The following is a 24747-nucleotide window of genomic DNA, read 5'->3' as shown; positions in this document are numbered from 1 at the left end:
AAGAAAGGCCAGGTCTGTCTCCTGGTCCCCAGAACCAGTCCTCAAACAGCAGCAACTCTTCAGTCATTTCTGTGAGATGTGGGAGAGGAAGAATTTGTGCTCGAGGTCACACTTCAAAGAGGGAAAATAGAAATGACAGACAGAAGCAGGGACAGCTGTGAGCTTCACAGCCTGTTGGTTTTAGGTGTTCTGGAACAGAGAGTTAAACCAAGCACTCAAGTTCCCCTCCTAAAAAAATCATTAACAGGCGATACAGTAAATGCTAATTACAAATATCAAACTGCTGCCATGGGCTCTTCACATCTTCAAAGTATTTCCAATCTGGCCATCAACAAGAAGTGCACAACAGAACCGTATCACACATTGAGGTTTGTCTCCCTGAATGCCCTCTTGTCTCTAACCCACCCGTGCTCCAACATGAGGATGTAACGCCAGTCAGGAGTCCCAGGCACTGCCTTAACATCATGCTCACAGAACCACAGGGTTGGAAGGGATCTCTGGACATCACCTTGTCCATCCTCCCCCTGCCAAGGCAGGTTTCCTACCCAGGAATGCATCCCATGACGCTGAGCTCTGCCAGCCACCAGCTCTGACCCACCTCACTGCTCACTTTTCTACCCCACACCTCCCCAGCTTACCAGCAAGGCTGTTCTGGGAGGCAGCATCACAACCTTGCTGAAGTCAAGGTACACAACACCCACTGCTCTCCCATTTACCAGCTGCCATGGCATCACAGAAGGCTACCAGATTGGCCAAGCACAATTCTCCCCTGGTGAATCCATGTTGACTAGTCCTGATAACCTTCTTCTCTTCCATCTCTTGGAGATGACATCCAGAACGAGGAGCTCCATCACTTTCCCAGGGACAGAGATGAGGCTGACCAGCCTGTTGTTTCCCAGCTCCTTCTTGCCCTTTTTGAGGACTGGAGCCACACCAGCTTTCCTCCAGCCCTCAGGCACTTCTCCTTTTCTCCATGACCTTTCAAAAGCAGCTGGACCATCACTTCTGCATCACATTGTGGCCCACAGGTTTGTGTGCACTGAGGTTGCCTAGACAACCTCTAACCAAGTAGATTCTCCTCAACCAAGGGGAAGTTTTCCTTTCCCCTGACTTTCTCCTTCTCTCTGCAAAGGCCAGCAGGATCACAAGACTCTGGGCAAGGCAGAAGAGTCAATCTCACTATCAGCACATTTCTTCAAAGATGGGAAGTAAAGAAGAGGTGGACAAGGAGGTGGGAAAAGGTCTCCCCAGGTTTGAAAAGGACAAAGAGGGAGGCAAGACCATGAATAAAGAGAAGAAACAGTCTGGAAGTTAAAGTGTTTATTGATGTGTTTAAACTTTGTACATTCCCCACAGACCACACTAAGGAGTTTGCAGGTAAATCTGTGCATAGTGGGAAGAGACATGGAAGGGAAAAGAAAGTAAAGTCACAGGAGAAATAGAAAAAATACACCACAGGTTACCAGAACCTCCAGATTTAAAAAAGCCGTGAGCATTAACACCAACTATACAAGCATTACAAAGACAAGATGGTGAGCAGAACAATACCCCTTTTGTTCTTCTCGGGGCCTTGCATCCAATTTCCCTTTAAGCAGGCAGAATCCCTTTCCCAACTTATCCCTCTCTCCTCTCCCCACGTTCATCAGCTCCCAAGGTGCCATCGCAGTGATTTGTCATTCTGGGAAAGACCCAAAGCCGTGCCTACAGCCCAACAGCACTGGAAGAGATGCAAAGGCTCAAAACACTGCACCTCTGTAACTACTTACCATGTTGGTGAGGCAGGAGAGCTGGGGAAAATTAGAAAGTAGTAGCAAAAGGGGCTGTTAATGCCAGGTGAGTACTGAAGGAAACTGGTTGAGAACAGAGGATTTAAATTCAATACCAGGAACTTCCAACTCTAAAGCAGAACTGAATCTGAAAGGGGAATGTGCAGACCCCAGTATGCACAAACCATGTTCTAACATTCCACTAGAGTAACTATAAACAGAGATGCTAGAAGCCTTTTAACTCCTTGCCTCCAGGGAGTCTTGATTCCTAGAGCCCACACTGCTAAGCAGCAGGGTGCACATTACTGGTGTATGAGGATGGGTTTTTTCTTTTTTTTTTCCTTTTTTTTTTTCCTCATTCTAAGGATTTTTGTTCGTTGCCATTCCAAATTCCTTCCTTGTTTATGCTGTCATAGTTCCTATCCCTAAATTAATCTCTTTGCAACTCCCAGCAAAATTCACTTAAAGAAAAAAAAAAGAAAAAAAAAAAGAAAAAATACTGCTTTATATATAAAAGCCAGAATGAAGAGCCACAGCTGTCTCCTTTTTACAAGGCGGGCTGGTACAAATGACCCTCAATATACAGGTGGTCTATCAGAAATAAAAATCAACATTTCCCATTTTATATATATAGAGCTTGTATCAGACAACAGTACAACAGAACTGGTATTTTTCAGATTATTAAAAAAAAAAGAAAACTACATCTCAGTCAAATATCTGCAATAGATCCATTTTTCCCATTTAAGGAGATTTATATATCATATTGTTATATTATCATTTCTTCACCCATTTAAAAGAATGGAAATTGCAACTCTACAGTAGTAATTATAGTCTTAATGATCCAGGAGTTCTGAATGTAAGATGAAGTCCTCTTGAAGCAACGGTTGGTCAGTAGTTGATCCAAAACGCTGGACCACTTTGGCCCTTCTGCCCTGCTCCTTTCCTGAGCAGGGCTGCTGTATCTTCATCTCTTTTATATCTGCATCTGCTCCAGGTATTTGTAAGTGGGGTTCTCATAGCCATGGTTTTGCATCTTGCTCAGATGCCGCTCTTCTGGGGTAAGCATTGGGTCAACCTTTGGACAGACAGGATGATTTCTGGTCAAAGGAGGCACTCAAAAGGCCTTACTTCTCAGCAAGACAGTTAATACAGAATGTTGGATAAATACCACGGAAAGCAGGAAACAGAAAAAAAAACTACAAAAATGATTTGCTCAACAGAATTCCTCAGTCAGGTGTTAATGCTTTCTGCACTCCCTTGCTTCTTTGAGGCTGTTCTCCCCAGATTTCTAACAAGTTATCTAACATGACAAATTTGGGACCCGTTTCTCTCATTACAGTGGTCATTATCAGTTCCCTCATCAGCTGAGCAAAGGGGAAGAGCAGCTTTCTCCAGACTCCATTAAGCTGCCATTAGCAATGTGCATTTTGGGAGCTGAAGGATGATGAAAAAACTGCTTCTCACTGTTCTGCTGATCACACTCTTAATAGTTGCTATATTAGTTGGGAGGACAAATTACTACAGATTGACTGACTGACTCCCCTGCTAAAGATATCGCCTCAAAAGCTCTTTTACTGTTAAATCCTATCCTGAGCCAGACAGGGATGCCTAATTGAATTCCTTGTGATAAGTGAATACAACTGTGATGTGACAGGCCCCAGCATGGCACGCTGACAAGTGCTACCTGCATGCTAATATATAAGTGACAAAGATGGCAGCAAGGGCATAGTGAAACCCCATCTAGCAGAGAGCAGAGCAGCTGATGGTTTGGCACCTACTGCCATCTTCGCCCCCTACACACAGCATGTGATTCAGTGCTGACTATTTTCATCCTCAGTTATGGAGCAGGAGTGGTTTCTCACCTCCACAATTCCATGGCTGATGGTTCCATATTGCCTCTTCCTCAGCATCACCAAGCTGATGACTATCACAGTAGCTATGGCAACAGCAATCACCAACAGACCAATGAGGGCACTGCTGCTGAAACTGAAGTCATCACGAAGCGAGTTGTCATTATCCTGTAAGGAAGACAGCAATGGATCAGGCATAAAAGGAGTGATGTGAGAGCTGCAATGCTGACTGCAAATCTAGGAGGCCACCAGTAAGGTCTTCAACCAGCTGTGGTACCAAGACATGCTATGTGGCAGTGTAAATATTTAATCCCCTTCTGTCAAAAGGATAATGAACGCAAAATTGTTTCCCTGTTTAGGCATTCTGGACAAGCACTGACCCACAGTGCTTGCATATCCCACAGAGCACTCTTGCAACAAAAGAGTCAAGTTAGCATCTAATGTTTTCACTGTTATCCTTATGCAGGAGTGCCATACTGCATTACACATTGCATGACTTCCCAAAGCACAGTCAACACACGGAACCCCTGGAATTTGGTAACAAGCAGGAACCACAATGCAGCTCTAGGAGGTGAGCAGTCACTGCACTCAGCCCTGTACGTACCGGCTCATCCACCAGCCCACCAACGCGCTCCGCATTGAAAATCATCTCCTTCACATCGAGGGTTTCATCAATTACCTGAAAACAGCCACAAAAGCATTTTATGAAAGGAGCTGTAATAAACAGGTGGGAGAAGGAACGTGAAGCCAGACAGGAGAGTTCTGATGAATACTTGCAAGGGCTCAGAACCACCTACCATTCTACCCTGTTCTCCAAAGCGTGGGATCATCTCCAACTTTTAGAGCCCAACCAAGAAAATAACTGCAACCATTTGGGAGTCTAGACTACTGAAGGCCTGAATTAAAACGTCTTGCACGCAGCACTTCTGTCATTTAAGATCTAACACATGGCTAGAGGACAATTTTAAAAGAAAGCTTCCAAAAATCAACAACTTCTTTTTCAAGCCAGGCAACTGCTGTAAGGCAGCTGTCATTACAACCAAGTGAATTTGTTATGCTGCAGATAGAGCTACGCCTACTGGATCACCTACCTTGATGAGGTGAGGCCTATCTTGCCATGAAAAGCGTGTGGGAAAGCAGGTGGAAGACAACAGTGTACTCAGACAGAAAGCTACCTAGCTAAAACAAAGGTATATCAAAGGGTCTCTTTCTGGGAAAGCAATTACTAAATCAGACACTTCACCAGCTCAGACTGCCAAAGATCCAGATCTCTCTCCTTCCCTCACCCTCCCACCCTTCTGATGCTAATCAGTATTAAGAGCCTACAATAGTCAGAAAACTGACTCCCCCACACCATATGGACAGTGAATACACTGGCATTCTGTTAGCAGGAAGGAGGAATGCAAACAAGCCACTGCTATTAATTAGTGCCCGCGGCAGGCTTTGCTTTATAAAATAAAGGTGGAGGGCTCACCACATTTTCATCCACTTTCTTCTTGCTGTTAATCACTTTTTCTTCAGCGCCAATCAGTCCATCCAACTCAGTCATGCCAGAACCTGCACCAAAAGAGCAAGGCAGGGACCATCAGTCAGCCCTTAGCACCAGGCAGGAGGGATTACCTACTCTCTGTAGAGCTGCCACAGCTACTGCATTTAACCGCACGGACCGCTGATTATTAAGCTGTCTTCATGCTGTTGTGTCAGAAGGGGAGCTCATAAGCTATGCTACAGTGACAAGTGATCGGGGAGGTTCTGTTAATGAAGGGAAATGAGGTGGCAATGAGAGAAGCAGACAGGACTCACCAAAACAGGCTGAAGTGTAAATTCAGACACACCGCACTGTTAAGTACTGCTGTTAGAAGGTCCAAGACAACATATAACACAAACTGTGAGCGTGCAGTTCCTTTCTGCAAGTGTCACCCAGGGTCACCACCACCCCAACGTGACCCGTGATGGCAGCACACATCTCCTCTCTGCTGGCAGCCAGACACAGGGAGTGCTTTCAATCGCACGGTCAGCATCATCCATTCTTTTGGAATCGAGCACATCAGCGAGCAGGAATGAGAATCTCAAGGTCACCCAGTACAGCTCTGTAATGAGCTGCTGCCCCAAATCCGACGTGAGCCCAGAAATGATAAATCCCAGGGCAAAGGAGGAGCAAAGTACTACACTAACCCTTGTACCAGAACATCACCCACCCACTTCTAGGCTAGAACTACTATGTGCTGAAAGAACATCAATTAACAGAAGGCTGCTCTGTATAAACTGTTTTGATCTCAAGCATTTATAAATAGATCCAATCAGCAACAAATTTGATGCAGGATACTCCGACCTACTGTCACATAACGAGTTAGGAGACTGCAAGTTTTCCACTGCCAGTATGCACAGTGTAACATCCTTCACAACACCCACAGCCCCCCTAAAGCACAGCAGGAGGCAGGGAAGCTACAGGAGGGTCCCTCCGAGGAGGAGCATGAAGTGGGGGAAATATTACTACAGCACTTAAGGATCTGCAGGTGATTGTGTGCACCTCTTCACAAGCTGCTGAGCTTGCAGGCTGCCTGAGACACGACGTCAGCCAGTGCTGGAATTGGCACATGTTCTTTGACAGGATGCAAAGGAAAGGACAGTTGGCTCTATGGCAAGTTTTTACCCTGACAAGCTTTTTACTGCACAAAAACGCCAAGGAAACCAATGTTTCACTCCAGCTCCTCCCAAAAGGAGCATCTAGACTTCTGCTGCACTCCCTTTTCCTTCACAGCTCTTGGGAGACTGTAATCAGATTCCAAGCACGGCCACAACTGCCAGTCTGACTTCCCACGGCCACTGGAGCAGCTCATGTTATTGTGAAAGTCAATGATTTGGATTCTCTGAACAGACTAGACACAAATAGTTTTTAAGCGAACTACTGTGCCAGCTTTTGGCCTATGGCTGCTTCACTCAGTTCTCAGGGGCAGCACAAAACAGTCTCCAGAGCTGGGAGTTCAGCTGCTGCACTGAGCTCTGCTATTTGTCACACGGTGCTGTACCCAGTAACAGACCCAGTTCTATAGAGCTCTAAGGTGCAGTTTAGGTTATATACTTCCTAGGAAAAGAAAGAAAAAACCAACCCACAATAACCACACACACGAAATAAGCACATCTCCCTGGCAGCTGTTGAGAAATTCAATGAAAAGAGGAAGAAGGGGGAAATGTAGGATGTAACCTTTGTCCCCGCATCATCAGAAACTTCCATTTATGTAAATGGAGAGAAGGACAGCCTATACTTATCATCTTTAAGACAGCACATCAACCAAGAATCCAACTAAAGACTGTCATAATTCTTTCCAGTGTGGTCAGTTGTGCACTGCTGCATAATGATGAAGGTGACTTTTGTAAAGAAATACTGGTAATGCAAACAATTTCTAGCTGTCTGGTCTTTACCACATTACAAAGTTATCTGTGCTCACACTAGATGGCTATTAGCAAAATCCTTGGCTTTGAAATTCTGCACAACACATGGAACCAAAGGCAGAATAAAGCAAGTGTTTCAGCCCCCACTGCTCTGCAACAGCATTCTGACAATCAGCCTTCCAATGATACTTTGGGAACTGGCTCAGTTAGCAGGTTGGCTGGGCAGGATCGTTACCTGAAAACTGTATCTGTGACACAGAATGTAATTGAACATCAATATTTCCATGCCCTTCTTAGAGCCCAGTCAGCCCCTTTTTAGCCAGATACTCTTACTACACAATCAATAATGAGCTCAAGGAGAAATAGATAATCACACAGGACTTTGCTCCTATGGAGAGATGCTACTTGTGAAAAAGAGACGCATAGAAAAAACAAAGAAGGAATCTCCTATTTACCTGCTCCTGAACACACCTCCCATAGTGCTTAGGAGGGCGTTTAACTGGGAAATACAGCCTGGGACTGCTGTGGCACTCAGATCCCTAGCTCAGTGCTGTTGTCAGGTGCAGAACAGCCTTCAGACTATTCAGACAGCAGCACTACCTGGTTTACTTTGATAAGAGTATCATCTGAGTACAGACAATGAGATATAAAGTACTGCATGGCTTCAGACAGGCTGCTAAGCCCACATTTCTTGAGGGCAAAGAAGTAATCTGTGTATTCTGAGACACCTGCTAGCCCATCAGAAAGGAACACACAGAACCGACTGGATATTCAGACTAGCTTATTTTTTTAACACTAGGCCTAAACAAGCAAACGGAAGGTTACTAAACTAAATGAGGTCAGGGGAATGAAAATAAAGGTGAGTATGAAACTAAAATGAAGCTATCGAGCACACAGAGAAGGTAGGAGAGTGAGAGAAGCACTGTGAGGGAGCAGCTTAGAACCAACCTTTTTTCATTGGATGGTACAAATCCGGCTGAGGATCTAGCAGGAGGGAAAACAAAAACAAAAATAGCAGAGAAAGGAGATTAAGAGAGAAAGGAAAAAAGGCTTGCGCGTGATTTCTGACTCAGACCCTGGGAAAAGCTTTTAGTCTACAGCTTTCTGTAAGCTCAGGACTCTCTCCAAGCGTTTTTAAAATAAATACACACACACGCACCAGATGTCAACACCCGCTGATAAAAAAAATAGATAAGTATTAAAAGAAAAAAAAAATTCTAGTGTCCCTTCAGCAGGTCATGGCACAAAGGCTTACACAAGAATTTTTTGGTTAAACAGTGAATTCCTGCATCAAGCTACACAGTAAAAACTTAACAAAATGGAAAGAGAGAAAAAACAGTTTTGCAACGAGCAGAATCAGGAAACCAAGAATGCAGCTCAGTGCAAATCTGTAGCAGCACTACTTCTTCCAAATGGACACTGTCTGAGCATACACAGGCTGGGGGAACTGCTTTCCTCTTCAATGACTCCAAGGGATGGAACATCCTGTGCCGCTGAGCTGCCCTAGCAGTTAAGAAAGCAGTGCCTACGTTCTGTAAAGCAAGTGAACCCAACTCTTCAGTGCTACATACCTTCGTTTTCAGGCACAGCTGGGAATGTTTTCACCTGGAACGGACGGAAAGGTTTGCCCTCCAGGGGAATTTCTTCACTCTCCTCAGAGCTCACCCTGACGTCCACCTGGGATTCAGAAATGGACGATGTGAACTGATCCATGTCTGCACGTTGCTCCTGAAGCAATTCATCTAAAAGGAATAAGAGGCAATCTTAGACAAACTGCACGAAGCCTGGCAGGAACAGAAAGGGGCAGATGGTTTGAACTAGCTGATGCAGGGCTGCAAGGCAAACATTCCTCTGGGCTGCCGAGTTATCTTATCTTGCATACACCAAGGTCTCATCTGGAATGCTCATTAAGGTTACCCACCAGAAAAACATGCAAATAAGAGTCCAGAGGCTTGATGTGGCCCAGGGTTTTGGCAAGAGGAGATAAAAACCCTAGAAAACAAGAAAGCTTCTACTTATTTTTATGCTTCTTTTTTCATCTACCTTTGAATGTCAGCTTTGCTATTCTGACTGTTGCTGACTTTGACACCGACAGTGAAAGCTCTTAGGACAAGCTGCTCTGACCTGCTGTGTTGCAAAACCCACGGAATATCTGCCCTGCAGTACCTGTGTCTACACCCACATGCCTGTTGTTTAGGGCATCCTTAAGGGAGCTAGCAATCTTTCTGCAGTCCGCTTCATTTCCAAGGCAGTGATCCTAGTCTAACGCAGCAGCAAGGGAGCTGGCACAGAGACACTCACCAATCTCATCCTGGATTTCTTCAGCCACATATGGCACCTTGTAGAGCAGAGATAAGCTTTGATTCATCCGCTCCTCAATCACACGGAGATGTGTCATCACCTGCAAACACACACGAATGCGTTACAGTAGGCAAAGACTGCCAGTCACTTTACTGGTATCAATACTCCACTTATTTAATACCTACTACTAGAGGAATTGCTATGACAGACAGCAGAATGGGACCATTCTGTTGGTCCATCTAGCCCAGAGGGTGAGAGAAAGAAAGAGAGGGAGAGGACTCAGCTGCCTTGCACTGTAACCAGCTCTCTATTGGAAGCTCTGAAGATGGTTGTTTTCCATATCCCAGATATGGTCATAATTCATTTCATGCTGCAACTTCAAGCAAGTGCTTTATTAAATGGATTATCATTCCTGGCTACTAGAGAAGATTTGTGAAAAGGGAGCATACATTATTATTTATCCTCTGTTTTCAGAACAAAGGTGCCTTTCAGAACAAACGATATGTTACACCTTTCTTGTACCCACTACACTCATTCACTGGCAACAGCTTTCTCCCTTCATTTGATAAAAAAAATTCAACACAAATCACATTCCCCTGGTGTATTAAATTCACTGGTGAAGTCAAGCCTGACCTGCAGAGGGTGCTGCATAATCAGGGATCACGCAGACCAAGAAACACATTAATACAGAGAGAGAAATGTTGGAGAAAGCTAAGGAGTTGAATGGACCTCTTTTACAGTCTAACATGTACCTGACCTTTTAGAGCAAGGATGAAAGCAATTTAATTTTACATGTGGCAGCTTGTCAGTCAAAGGAATCGATTGAGGAGCTTAAAGTGCATCTGAAAAGTAAAGTGAATGGAAATTGAACTGTACCACCCACATCCCTCACATGTCGATTTGTTGACACTGCAGCCTTCAGAACAAATTAAGGACTGTTTAGGTTTCAGCTTAAGAACACAGTTCACACACTCCCTCTTGGGCTTTGGCAGCTTCAGAACAAAGGGTCAGGACAGACTGCGTTTGATATGCTAAGTTCTCTCTGAGAATGCTATGTATATTCTTCATCACAAGCCAAACAACAGTTTGTAAACATCACAATTATTATCAATCTTTCTGAGGACACGCAGCTCAAGAAGAAAGCAAGAATCAGTGGTAGAACAGCAGAGAGACAAGAGTTGAAGGTATACCACTTGCCTTGGAAGAAATGAAAAGGTCTTTAAAGAAATGAAAGTGCATGCCAAGATGACCAAGTCTCCAGCAAATTATGGGTGCTCAACAAAAGGAAACACATCAAGATGGCACCAAACTAATCCTAATTCCTAGACCTCCAAAGTAGAACCTCAGTCCTCAATTTTTTTTTTAAAACACTGAGTCACGCACTGAAGAAAGCTGTGCAGAGCATCTGATGGCAGGCAGCATGCATACAGAACAGGAGATCTCCACACAAGCCTATCAAGTTGCTATAGTACCCAGCAAACTAGAGTGAGGACTTGACGCATGCCTGCTAGAGCCTCTGCTGGGTAACAATGCTTCCCTTGATAGAAATGTTCTTATACCTGAGATTTCATCTGTGCAGCCTTTTCTGGGTCAACTGCCAGGACGTGCTGGTAATGGCGGATGGTGTGCAGACGGTCCTTGTTCTCAGCACGGACGTAGCGCTTCAGAGCTTGCACGATGCGGTGGGGCTGCAGGATTTGGGGGATGGTGAGAGGGAAGAGTTCAAAAATCCACTGGATTCAAATAAAAATCGCTACCGAAATACAGCATTTGAGATGTGAACCTGCTTTGTTACTGGACAGATCTGTACAAACCTCTTATGTAAGACCTTTTTACCCTACGTCTGTTTGATTCAGAACGCTGTGCCTTACAAGCACTGAAGAAAGCAGAGTGATTTTAAATAGACAAAAAATAGAGTGAGTCAATCAGGAGACTCACAGCTAGGTCTTCAGCAGGAACAGCCACAATGGAGAAAGCTTTACTGAGAACCTCTTCCTCGCTTCTAACCCCGCAGGTCACAGTCTCCTCACCAAGCCATTCCCACCTTTCACTCCAGCCAGCACTACTTCTGTATAAAATACCATTGCAAAGGAACTCACTCGTGGTGGGACAGCTTGCAGGGCAGCCAGGTAGTTCTCCAGTGCAATCCGACGGCGATCATTCAGTATGGCTTCCACACGAGCCAGGTGAGTCTCCACAAGCTGCTGCTTCTCACTTGCTGCCTCTTTCTCCAGAGATTTAACCATTGCCTGGAAGTGCTGGAACAAAGAGCAGAGTCTCTATAAAATGCTGCATGCTCCAGGATCTCTCTCACTCACATAACTCCTCAGAATAAACAGAGCCTGTCACATTGCATGTCCTAGACATTTACAGCAGGAGAGAGGGGAACTGACAGATCATGCAGATTTCATATTTGAGAGTTAACTACTAACAATTTACTTTCCAAGCTTCCTAAACAACCCATTTTGAAGGTCTGATGAGGGCTCATGGCCTTGCACATAAAGATTATTTCAGAGCTGAGAGAACAAGACTATGCTAAACAAATGATGGAATATTAACTCTTTCCCTCAACCTTGTAATACAAGAACAAGACTGATCCCTTCACTCCAGAGCTATTAATCTGAATTTGCAGAAGTCAAAGGTATTGCATAATGGAGTTTTTATCAGCACGCCTTCAGATCAAATCTCTGCACATTCTGGTAGAAAGGTCAGAACCAGAATCTCCAAATGAACCAGAAATGTTCATTAAGCATTGTTATGTTTCATCAGAGACAATGGAAAACTATTTTGGTCTTGTACAGATTTCAAACAGCAGCTTATGCTGAACAATATAGAGAGAGACCTGTGTTCCAGGATAATTGGGCTTATAATCCAGTCAGTCACTTGCCTGTATACCAGTTTGAGGGAACTTCACCTGTTTCCCATTGCCAGGAGAGTCTGCCTCTAACAATGCCATACAAAGCATATTCCTGATTAACTTCATCATCTAACTGAACTCTACTCATAAGGCAGAAGATTGGCATTTTGGCAGCAAACCAAGCTTTATCTGCTGTCTAAGTGGTTTTCACTAAGTCTGCCCCAACAGGAAATATGTGACCAGAGCACCAGGGCCAATCTGAACAGGACTGTGAGGTCACTGCTCAGTGCAGAGCAGGCTGAAGGTCTGAAGTTACAATTTGGCTCTGCTTGTGCTCTGCTCTGGGGGTGAGATAGATTCCTCCTACTTGGCTTAGGAACGGACCTGGCACAACATCGCATCATCTCCAGCTTCTAGAACAAAACATGCAATTGAATCGAATCTCCTCTAAAATGCAACTGCTGACAGAACAGGAAAGCTGCTCTTCCATTTCATTTTTTTGGCTTTGAATATTGGTATCTCTCACTTAGTTTATTGACTAGAGGAAGGCCAAGCACCTGTAGCTTCCTTCTTTAGGCCTTTCAACTCTTACCTGAATGAGAGTCTGTCTTTCTGCCTTGGGGAGATTTACAGCTTGGTGCTCTGCTTCCTCCCATTCCTTTTTCACCTAGGCAAGAAAAGGACAGAGCAGATCAACATGACAGACATTTATACGTAATCTTCAGAGAAGAGATAATCTAACTGCCACACTGTGGCCAAGTTTAAGAAACTCACAGAAGCCAGTGACTGGAAAGTCAACCTGCCAGTCAGTTTGTTCAGAAGCACAGGGGCAGCAGCCACACAGTGCAGTACAAAAGGCCACAGCCAAATGCTCACCCGATCCATGCGGTTGTGGTGCCTGACCTCCAGCTGCTCCTTCGCCTTCTGGAAGCGGGCATGTTCATTGTCATCAGCAGGAGTTTCAAAATACACATCCACATCATCAGTTGGCACTGCAAAGAGAGGGTAAGGATAAGTGGAGGTTCAGAAAACTGCGATTCTGAATTGTAAAAGACAGGCAGGGAGAGAAATCTCCATGCCTGAAGGATTAACAACCCGTCAGGTGGAGCCTGCTGAACCACCACCTACCAGGAGTCCATTTTTGTATCTCTAAGCTGCCAACTTACAGCACAACATCAGTCAGTTACGTCAGCCCAAACACACCGTAATGCACTGTGACAACCAGCACCTGTTTGGTCTTCTCATTAGTTTTAAGACCAGCACTGCTCAGCTCAGGAACAGAGTGACTTGCATTGCAGAATAAAGAACTTGTGTTCTTTTCCCTTTCCCATTGGCTCTGGATAGTTTAAATGACATTTTGTGCATTAGCTGTTCACTGACAAGTTGGCTCCAGATATCATTAACATGATTAAGGAGCTCGACAATAGATCTGCACAAAACACTTCCCACTATTTTAACACTTCAAACCTACCTTCCGTAGCAGATGCACCATACAGGACTAACAGGCAATGATATTAGACAAGACAGCAACAGAAGGAGGCTCAGTGAGACAAACTGACTTGTCCAATAATCAGGACGATTTGCATCTTTACGACATTCAAATCCAACAAGGGGAGAAATAGGATTTCAGGACTGACAGTCTCAGACTCCTGCAAAATCCACAAAGGGAGCTCTGTGCTCCATACACCGCAATGAGGAAACAGTGAACCAGGTGCTACAGTTTTAGACATACCACATCCCAGAGCCCTTTCTGAAAGGATCTACAGCAAACAGGACGTGCTCTGTCACTGCCCTTTAACAGACAGAGAGCAGAACAGGAAAGCTAAGGTAACCCTTCAACCATTTTGTTAACATGGGCAGATAAAACCTCCAACACTTCACTGGAAGACAGGCTGCTTCTGAGCAAAAGTCACCTTGTGCTTTAGCATGAGTGGAGGGGAAGACTTTAGCAGGCAATGGACTCCACAGCCCTTCCCCTTACTAGGGAGGGAGGGGGGGGAAATGGGAAGAATTACTGGATGAAAGAATGGCAACATACAACATAGGCATCACTGCTGCGTGCAAGGACAATGCCAGACCTGCACTGTGCTCTGGGCCTGCTCATGGCATTTCTGAACCAGGCTCTGACTTTTTCCAGCCCCAAATCCCTCTGTAACAGGACAAACTTTTGTATAAAAAAGCTCCTGACATCCACATCTTTTATTTCACCACTTCAGTTAGATCAGCCCAATCTAAAGCACTTGCATGAAGCCCATTTTGTAAACAGGATTATGGCTGTATAGTCAGACTGCCAAGCCCCAGATAACACAAAAAGCCTTTCAAAAGGCTTTAATGGTAGCTGAAGTGGAAGTGCTGGAGTTCAACAATAAGATTAATAAGGAGGTTAAAATGTTTTTGGTAGTTTTATCATCTGACATAAAAGCCAGTTGAAATTGGTGCCAAAAGCCTCAAGCTCTCAAAAAAAAAAAGTAGGGATTGAATCGTGATTCATATTTCAAACCGAGCTGAAAGTGGGAATCTGAATTCTATACTACTTCACTGATGTCTTCTGAAATGTAATAGCAGGAAAACGCCTACCTCCAGGAGAACGGTGAGCATTTCAGGACTGACTAGTCAAACACATGCACGGCAATGTGACTGGGGAAAGAGAGTGCTTTCTTCCATGTATTTGGAAAAAAGGCCATTATGCAAAAAGGCAAGCTAGGTGCTTTCATAACAAGAGGTGAGAGACAGCCCCTGGTTCCTGCTGTAGATCCAGAAGGTAACCAAGCCCTTGGTAAGCTGCAGACCCACGGTGAGGACAGACAGCACGCGACCAGAACCACTTTTCCCCACGAAAGTCAAACCTAAAGAGCTCGAGAAGCAGAGACAAGAGGAGACTGCTGCAAAAGGACAGACACCAGAACCAAAAGGATGGGCTACACACGGATCCTCTCTTGACCAAGGCAAGGAGGAGGAGACACCAAACGCCAGACAGACAATAGCTAGCTGCAAAGGGGCCAGTGGGAGGCAGGACTTACTCATCTTTTTACACACAGCCATACAATACTCCTCTGACTCAAAATTGTTCCTGTTGCCTCCGCAGCCTCCATATATAAAGCGAATGCATTTTCTCTTGTTAGAGTCGAAGTACCAACGAGGCATCACAGCCCGGCAGGGCCCTGTCATCGCCTCCTGGGAGCAGACAGCTGTGTGGAGACGGGGTAGAACGTGAGCTGGTGAGGAACGCAGGCCGTGCCGAGCAACGTACAACACAGTGGTGGCTCTGGTTCACACCTCCTTCTGGACACCTGGGCTCCGCATCCCTACGTCAGCCCTTCATCAAAGGGCTTTGGTCAGTTTGAGGGGGATTCTTAACATTTGACAAGTGTTCACCACGAGGACTGCAAGGGAAAGGCCTACTCGTGCTGCTCTGTACAAACACGTAGCAGCGGGCTGCCCAAGCCAGAGTCTCAACACGCAGCTTTTATCTGCAAGAGTAATTTCACATCAGCTAGCACTAGGAACAGCAAGGATCTATTTTGCTGATGCCAGAGTTATGCCTTGGGTATCCCAATGGTAGGGCCTGCGCTGTATAAAACCAGCATGATGGAGAGAAAACCCATTAGGGCTGCTTAATGCATTCAGCAGAGTCCTGTTCCACTGCACTCTGCCTGGACAGATGCTCAGTGTCTCACAGGTGAGGTGTAAAAGCAAGTGAGAAGGCAGGCTAAGCACACGGAACACAATTGCTGTGGCAATTAGAGCTGTTAGATTTTGAAGGCTATGCACCAGATACTGAAAGTCCAGATAGCCATGGCACGTGGGCTGCTTCACAATAAGCAGGCAATGTAAGCTGGTGGGTTATTTTGAGGCAAGAGAATAGATATGCTGTGTAAGTCAGCAACTGTACATGGTGCTTCAAGAGAACAGACTGTGTACCCCCAAAACAGACACTCCAGTCAAACTGTTCCAAATCTGCCTCAACATCTGCAGATCTGTAACAGTTCTGTACATGTATGACCTAAGCCTTGCTTCAGCAAGGAAAATTATCTGCAGCATGCTGGCACTTTACCAGCAAGATGCAAGAACTGCTGGCAACCATTCAGTGATCTGTAGCTAATTGAATTTCAATCCCTCTTAGCTCCTCCTTCTCTCTGCAGACACTTGGACATGCAAAGCATAGGACACTCTGCAACACAGATGCCCTCAGAATGGCACTGACCACTTAGCAGAAGCTACTGCAAATACTTATGTAATGAAAGTGGACCAATTGTGCTCATTTTCTTTCTTTTGTGAAAGAGTTTATGCAAAGGCTATTACTGTTTGACATGGAGACTGGAAGGGGGGCACCAGGTATCATGCTCAGCCTCAAAGGGCAGCTTCAACGCCATCTCTGCAGAACACACCCCGCCACTTTAAGCTTCTTTTTTGTAATCTGGGTATAACACACAAAATCCAAGGTACCCACCCAAAATCAGGAATTCAAGCTGTACCCTACACGTCTCTCAGATTTTCCAAAATCAGCCTATGCCGATATTATTTTCTGACTCAACACTGCACCTTCATGGAGGTGCTTGCTGAGTGTGCCAAACACTGGGCTTTCTGCCAGCAGTTCTGCTGTTTATCTGGAAACATATGGCCCGTGCTCCAGAGAGTTAATTTCAACACTTGAAACACAAGCATCATCAGCTTTCCTCTGTTTGCTAACTTATCTGGCAAATAAAACTTCCAAGTGGCATTTACTGACTTGATCAAAAATCTATCACCAACTGACAGCCAACACAAGGAAGGAAAAGGCCTGGAGGCCAGAACATGACTTACATTTCATATCACTGCTCACTTCCTTTTCAGAAACAGCCTTGTCACTGGTGGGCTCTGTAGTGGTCTCCTCGTTGTAATCATCTACTTTGTAGCTATCATAATAGTAATCACGATCTTCCACCACATCCTCTTCTTCCTCCCCTTCGTCTTCTTCATCCTCATCTTCCTCCACAGCTGTTCCTGTGAAGTCTTCTACGCCTGCCTCTGTAGGGAACTCACTGAAGGGATACAGTTAAGTTAGGGAGTTAAGGTAAAGCCAGCTCCTTTGCAGCCAGCCTTTGGCATAACAGAACAATGACTCTCTTTTCATCTGTTTTAGAAAAACCAAAGATGATAAAATAAGTGTATTGATGGCTGATCAGCCCCAGCAATGGGACTCCATAGCCCAGCTATTACAGGCAGAGCTACTCCATGCCTCGAGCTCAGTGGGGGGCTCCTAATGATTATTTAACAGTTTCTTTTCACTAAGATCAAACCTGCACTATCTGTGGGGAAATACGTATTGCAGCCATCAGTCTTTCTGACTAGCTAAGGATGGAAAGAAGGGGCTGTTCAACTGCTGTAAAAGGAGTACTGAAAAGTCACTCATCCTCCTGCAAGGCGTCTTAATGCTCAGGACTCTCCTTTGGGAAATTCAGAAGCACAGAAATTCTCCTCTCAAACCCCACCACCTATGTGAAACAGGTAACAGCACTTCACATACAGGGCTGTTAACCTGTGTGAGCATTAAGAACCTCACCTTTTGTAAGAGTCATAGTCTTCATCCTCATCTTCGTCCTCTTCCTCTTTGGACAGAGCCTCATCCACAATTTTTGTCTGGGGACAACATACATATTCTGTTCCATGGAACTGGTCTACTCCGCAGGGCAGCAGCATGCCGTAACTGTGCAGGATCATCCCTTCTGTCAGACAGGCCTGAAAGAGGAGCCCACATGTGGCAGATGAGGATCATGCCCTTACTTTGGATAATGTAAGCAGAGGTCTATGTCCTAGATGAGGTCCCAGTGATGGGAGGACCAATAATCTAAACAATAGCAATGTATGACCTGAGTTTGAACACTACAAGCAAATGGATTTGAAACCTGTAGCATAAGCAAAAATCCCCAGAAAAGTCTCTGATCCAGAGCCATGCAGCACCTCCTGGTGTTAATGAACAACCCCCAGCCCCACCCCGATCAACCACCCATTTGTCACAGCCCTGCCAAGCTCTGCAGAAATAATCAGGTGCTCTGTGCCAACTCGAGGGAGAGAGCACTTGGAAGAAAGGGAATTGCTGTTTGCTTTCCTGGGTTGGCCATTTCATTAAACTTTATCTATTAAACTTCACATGAGTAAGTGAGTAATTGCTCAACTGCACTTTGTGTCAAGATTATTTTAACGTGCTGTAGATGAAAATCAATTGGATAATTCAAGAAAAAGCCCAATTCAAACTGTGCTTAGACATTATGTCTATACATTTCTCTTGAGCTACGGAAATGTATTGTTTTGTGGCACTGCAGACAAAAATGCTGTAAGAAAGGCTTTATTATGTAGCCCAGAACTCTCTTCTGTTTTGCTTTGTAACAGCACAGATATAAAATGAGCCAAATATTTCTGGAGAACAAATCTGTTGAAAGCAAGTGATCTTTATATTTTCTGTACATAAAGTTTGTCCTCAATTAAAAAGAAATTCCTCTAGCACAGCTTCATTAAGACAGGTTTTTCTCCCAGGAAATTAAAGAAATAGAAGCTTAATTGGTACATCCTTAACCTCTTATTTACTAACACTGTCACAATTAAATATTGTGTTACTCTTTCCACAAAATTTAAAACATGTATATTTAACTGTGATTTTTTTTTAATTACTCTCAGCTGAAATGGGCGCGCAGAGAATTTGTAATATTTTTGCTAGGCAGATTTAGAAAAAACTCCAACCAACATACATAACAAACCACCCAAAGCCCCCACAGTCTAGATTTGTTCTGAGAAGATAATCCATCTCTTATGTAAAACCTCACTAATCAGTCACAGCATAACTCACACTGCACTCCAAACCAAATCCCCAGCAGCAGCAGCAACGTTAATGGAAAATGTGCATGAAAAAATCCCAAACATCCTCTGACCACTGTGAATGTCCTCAGCACGGGAGGAAGGACGAGCCACAGGTTAGCGTGATGCACCCCAGGGATATGACTTCAATTCCCAGCTCCATCCCAGCCTATGATCTTGGGAAGCTGCTTAGGACAGTCTGCATAACTCAACCAGCTACAGAGCTCTTTGATGTCACTTGAGCACTTTCCAGCATCTTTTCATCGCTCTCTGCCTCAGGCTGCAGCCTGCAACGTGGGAATGAGGGACCCCAGAGACAAACACCACTACACTCCAGCTCTACAGCCATCCAAGTGCACGTATCCAGGGTAAACATTCTTGCCAAAGCATCTCAGTTACCTCTTTTGCTGCCGTGTGCCAGTGCTGATGGCTTTCACACACATCCATCCGCTCCTTGTGGAAGAACCGGCACTTCTCGGGGACCAGCAGCACATCGCTCACGAACTCACCCACTGAAAAACAAGAGATGGCCACAAGGAGGTGAACAAGGGTCCATTCATCCCATCACAAACATCCTACAGGAGACAAAGGCAGCATCAGGTGTCCCCAAAGCACGCTCTAAGTGCCTTTAAGGACTGGGCAGGCACATTCGTGGCACAGCAGCTATCTGTGCTAAGGCAGGGAAAAACCACAACCTTGGAATTTTCAAGAGCAGAACGAGAGAATGGGCTGATGGCTGAGCATTGCACAAACCCCAAGGCTGAACTGAAGGCAATACACTGACAATAAATTGCTGGAGCAATTTCATGCAAATCTTTGAGAACATTGCATCTGCATACGGAAGCTTTCAAAGCACTTAATCATCAATCTCTAAATGAGCTGTATCATACCAAGGCTAGCTCAAGCTGCCTGTTGTTGTAATATCCTGAACATTTTTATGTGTCACAAGTGTTATCTATGTTTTCAGTATCCGGCTATCTGATTAAGTCTTGTTTATTTTGTTCTTCAGGTTTCCAGATGGCTCAGCTCAGGATCAGCTGTGGCACATTCCCCGGCTCGGACAGCCCTAACCAAAACAGAGGATAGCAAAATAAATCCAAAAAAACAGATTAAAACACCAGACTCAGCAAACACACTGCATTCCAGCATTTAGATAACCACAGCCTCACCAGGGCAATGAAGTTTTGGCACAGCTGCAAGACCAGACTCTTGCTTTTGAGAAGAAAGGGGACAAAGATATCAGTTTGCCCTGCTGGTTTTGCATCAGTTGAATTTAACTGTTCAACTTAAATATCCACCACAACTCAGTTTAGCACCAACACGTCGCATCGGTATCAGTCTTAGTCCAAGCTCCTAATAAACATCAGCACTGCAATGCAAAATATTATGTTTTCTCAGAGTTTGGATTTTTTCTTTGCAGATTTAAAATCCAATCCCAGTCATTTCTAAATAAGAAAATGCCCAGGTTCCCTAAAAAAGGTAAGGAAAGACCATCAGTCCAAACGCTGCAAAGCAGCACACTCACACACCTGATGGGCAGCTTCCTCTTTTCAAACTGACTCAACTTTAAAGTGAAGAGGCCGTGGTTTTGGGGGCAGAAGACTCAAAGTGATCAGAAAGAACAAGCATTAATAAACAGCTGCCACAGAGCCTGTTTCTAATATAGGAATGAAAGACATGGAAAGTTCCCTCATCTCAGGCTGTAAATGGAAAACCACTATGCACGGCACATTAATGGGACACCTACTTCACTGATGACCACTATTAATTAAAAAAAAAGCTCCTTCTTTTAGAATGAGAGCAGCCAGAAGAGGTGTTCCCATGGCACCTGGCAGCTCAGCCAGCAGTTTGCCTTTTCACACCTCACCAGTTCAGCCCCACCTCCACCATCCCATTGTTACCTCTGTTTTACAGCTGGGTGCTGGTGCTAGGGGCCCTGCTCTCCCCTCTTCACCTTTGAAATACAAAAGAGCTTTCATTGGCAGGGGAGAGGCAGGAGAGGTTAAACACAGTAGGACAGCAAGATCCTATCTCAAGACTGTCAGCTCCTTAACGCAGCAAGGGAAACACCAGCAGCAACAGGAGGAAAACGTGCAGTTGGACTACAATAAAAACACCCTGCATACCCCAGAGTGCTCATCATCCATTTACAACAAGCAGCCTGCAAACTGGTAAAGACCACAAAAATGTATTTTATTACTTGCAACTCCGATGTAAAAACCAAAGAGCTGACAGGCTGAGCCTCACAAGCCCACAGCACTGCAGCAGATGACAGGCATGACAGCCTTTAACAGACAGCTAAAATCAGGTTAATTTCCAGCTGAAGAACACGCTTGGGAGAGGATTGTTTTTAAAACAGATGACTCCTTATAAACCCAGAGACCTTGATTTCATCCTTATTCCTACCTGGTACTCAGTCTGAGCAGTCAGGTTTGGTTGCTTCTGCAATTGAGTTTCTACACCTACAAAGAGATGCATCTTTCTCCTGGGACGTAACCACACCAAATTCAGTTTTTACTAATGCTCTGTGGAAGGTATTACATACAGGAGAACAGTACCTATACAGACCTCTGGAATTTCTTTGTGTTCTCTTATACCAACCCACATGCTAACCTGACATACATGCAGTAATTAAGTAAACCAGCTCAGCAGTGTCAGTCACAGCCTATAGGTCAAAAGCTGCAGGGTAAACAAGTGCTGCCTGATTGCAGTGGGTGGATGGACTCTGGAAAGTACAGTGAAATCCGTGACAGTTTATCTGATATCTTTCACAGTTCAAAATGGGGAAGAAGGATATAACTGCAAGAAGCAGGGCCCTTTTGAAACATCTAAGTTTAAATATAGGCACTGAAACAGAATAGAGATCTCTTGCCAAGACTGAAGCAGGAAGCCAGAACAGGGAGAGTGTTTAAGTTTCCACGGCAACAAAATATTAAAGCTCCACAAAAATAAGATCAGAGTATTAAATCCCAGTGTCGTTGTGATATTCAAATACAATAGCCTTCAGGTTTTTATGGCAGTTGCAGGGAGAAGGGGGATTTCTTTTTCATGCCAGGCACCATTATTCCAGTGCAGCTGCTATCAAGCTGTTGATCTGTTGGAGAAAGGCAGAGTCCCATCTTGTGGAAATAAAACCATCTGAATGGAAGTTGGACGTGGAAATGGCAACCCGATATGAGAGAAAGCTTGATAAACTCAGATGTTCTCTCTCTAAGGCAGCAATTCTGTACTGCCCTCCCACAAGAATGCAGGGAAGCACGTCGTGCACTCACCCAGGCACTTGTAGGGCACAACAATATGAGTGTGGTCCTTGCACTGCTTCTTCCCCCTCTTGCACCAGCTGTCAATACTGACAGGCTGATTGGCTTCCACGACATTTGTAATCTGAAGGTCTGGATACATCTGTTTAAAAAGAACCACAGATAAATTTATTTCCAGAAAGGACAAGGAATGCACAAAATGGCTCTCAGCCAAAAGAAGCAAGGCCAATTCTCTGAACAAGGCTAACTTCAAATTTGTACACGGATACACATTCTCTTCTGGATCAAGCTCCCAACAGCTGAAGACATAAAAAAGCCCCCAGCTGTTTGTCACGCAGGGCATCAGCAACAGAACGTGTCACCACTTCTTTACACGTGGCAGGAGAAAGCCAGGTTAGGGGCAAGAGTTGGGCACAGAGCTGTGGCCTCTGGCTTTGCACGGAGGTGGAGGAGTATTTTTACCCCTTCCACTTTGGCTGGTGCACTGACAGTGTGACACCCTCCGGAAGAGGGCAAGCAGCAATAATAAGGACTAATGACATCTTCAGACTGTCTCATTTGCCAAGCTAACATGCACCGAACTACTCAGGTTTCCTTATGCCTGCTCCATTTATAACCTGTTAACACTTCTGCTCAAGTTCTCAAGTGCAGACATTGATTTATATTTAGGTTTCCGCTACGTGAACCACATGTAGCCCCCCTTACATCAGCCTTGTAAAACAGTATTAAAAGTTTTCCAGTCCAGACATAGTGTGCTCTATCACTTTCCCATTAAAAAAACATTCCTGGTGGTATTTTACATGGCCGTCACCTCCACGGAATAATTAAGGACACTCTTCAAGGCCAATATGCTGCAGTATCTGGAGCACACTGAAAGGAGATTAAGGCTTTACAATAAAGCATGAAGAACCTAAAAGTACAGACAACATTTTGATGAAAATACTTTGCTAATATTCTGGCTGATCTGCACATATCACTGATAGCAACACAACTACATTCCAGCTGAAATAGATGTCAGGCTCTCAGCTGCTGGTCTAACTAGCCAAACCCTGAAAACAGTGATGCCTCCCTGACCTACAGACTGAGGGCCTTCTTGGGGCAGCGTGAGCTGATATAAACTGGAGGTAACTCCTAATTCCACTGCAGTTTCATGTTGCTCTTCCATGGCAGCAACGCAGCAGGGCTGTTCAGAGAAGTCAGACAGTCAAACACAACCCCCCTGCAGGGCTAGCTACTGACTGGTTAAATTCAAATCCAATTCCTTTGCAGCATGAAGAGCCAGATCCCACAGCAATCCTCACCTCCTGGCAGTACTGCAGAATCTCCTCCTTCGTTCCAAAGCAGCTCTTGGTCCCAGAAGTGTCAGGTTCCCATTTCCCGGTCTGGATATTCACATGCATATTTAGCTTCCCACAGAACATGGCAATTTGAGGCTCTGCCACCGCAAACCCTGTCCCAGCATTGGCTGCCAGTGCCTGTGAAGACAAAGAAAAACAACGTAAGTTGATTGCTTTACCTGACAGAAAGCAGAACAACTCAAAGCACCAGATAGGCTCCGGCATCTCCAACAAAGTGCTCTCACTTCCATCAGCAAAGTCTTGCAACTGCATTTTGTAGCCATATTCCTTGAAGCTGATGGTCTCCACTCCAGGTTTTTGCAAGCGATGCATTTGTTTTTCCAAACTCTGTTTTTATTTTTGCAACAACAGCTCACTGAAACCAAAGGGTAGTTCACACTTGTGCCCACGAAAGCTAAAACAGATGTCTGAAGAACTTAAAGAGCCGCTCTCCATCCCCAGTATTTGGGGATAAATAAGCAATCTCATTAACACCTGGCAGAAACTCCTTTCCGCAGCTCTCAGTGTTGCTTCTGCTAATAAATTAATTGTGTCCCACTCCAGGAGGATGGCGCAGAGATTCAAGTCGGGTGCTTGCCCAGAGATCTTCAGACATCTGGGATACAGACACCTAGCTTGCCCAGCCCTCCAAGTGAGGCTGGCTTCTGCTGATGCAGCTTCCCAGCCCTGCTATCCCTCGCCCCACAGCTCCCAGGGCTGCTGCCCTGCCAGGTTCTGCCGCCATGCAGCAGCAGACAAAAGCCTGACAACACAAAGGCACATCCGGGTCAAACTGCAGAGCGAGCACTGGAAACAAGGCCAGCTTCCCTTCCTGAAATCCTGCTGGCTGAACAAAAGAAAAACGGGATTAAACTAAACTGTAGAGCTGGGCTTTTTCGGAAGGGTTAGGAGTCGACTGTCCTCTCCCCGCTAAAAAAACAACCCTAAGAACAACAACAAAGCAACCCACCCTAAGAACTCCCAAATCAAAAGCTCTTCAAAGTGGTTTTGGGGGAGTGAAATCCATTCCAATTGCTTCAGATAAGGCAGATGAGAAACAGCAAGGCGCAGCTCCAGAGCAGCGCTGCCCCAGGGCTCTGTTTTTCTGGCAGGCTGCACTGCCCCAGGCCACCAATCCTGCCTTCCCATTTA

The 24747-nt window shown here is 45.0% G+C and overlaps 1 protein-coding gene across 5 annotated transcripts in view; it reads right to left on the bottom strand.

Moving 5' to 3' along the window:
- Window positions 1-1305: 1305 nt before the first annotated feature.
- APLP2 (amyloid beta precursor like protein 2) overlaps window positions 1306-24747 on the bottom strand; it is a 41898-nt gene continuing 18456 nt past the window's right edge. The window contains exons 2-18 of one of the 5 annotated variants that reach the window (XM_031599738.2): window positions 23560-23733; window positions 22271-22400; window positions 19398-19510; window positions 17710-17885; window positions 16971-17188; window positions 15188-15355; window positions 13044-13159; window positions 12760-12834; window positions 11410-11568; window positions 10870-10998; window positions 9311-9410; window positions 8581-8751; window positions 7958-7993; window positions 5091-5173; window positions 4221-4295; window positions 3629-3784; window positions 1306-2841 (exon numbers count right to left, since the gene is read on the bottom strand). In XM_031599738.2, coding sequence (XP_031455598.1) covers window positions 2740-2841; window positions 3629-3784; window positions 4221-4295; window positions 5091-5173; window positions 7958-7993; window positions 8581-8751; window positions 9311-9410; window positions 10870-10998; window positions 11410-11568; window positions 12760-12834; window positions 13044-13159; window positions 15188-15355; window positions 16971-17188; window positions 17710-17885; window positions 19398-19510; window positions 22271-22400; window positions 23560-23733 — 2181 coding nt within the window. In that variant the 3' untranslated portion in view covers window positions 1306-2739. The remainder of the gene's footprint in view (window positions 2842-3628; window positions 3785-4220; window positions 4296-5090; window positions 5174-7957; window positions 7994-8580; window positions 8752-9310; window positions 9411-10869; window positions 10999-11409; window positions 11569-12759; window positions 12835-13043; window positions 13160-15187; window positions 15356-16970; window positions 17189-17709; window positions 17886-19397; window positions 19511-22270; window positions 22401-23559; window positions 23734-24747) is intronic. The other 4 variants (XM_031599739.2, XM_031599740.2, XM_090123705.1 and 1 more) reach the window with 4 other exon arrangements.

This window comes from Phasianus colchicus, chromosome 23 (assembly GCF_987193195.1).
Source record: "Phasianus colchicus chromosome 23, bPhaCol1.hap1.1, whole genome shotgun sequence".
In the NCBI taxonomy this organism is placed as follows: Eukaryota; Metazoa; Chordata; class Aves; order Galliformes; family Phasianidae; genus Phasianus; species Phasianus colchicus.
The sequence above is the reverse complement of the archived record's forward strand: the minus strand, read 5'-3'. Positions and strand labels throughout refer to the sequence as shown.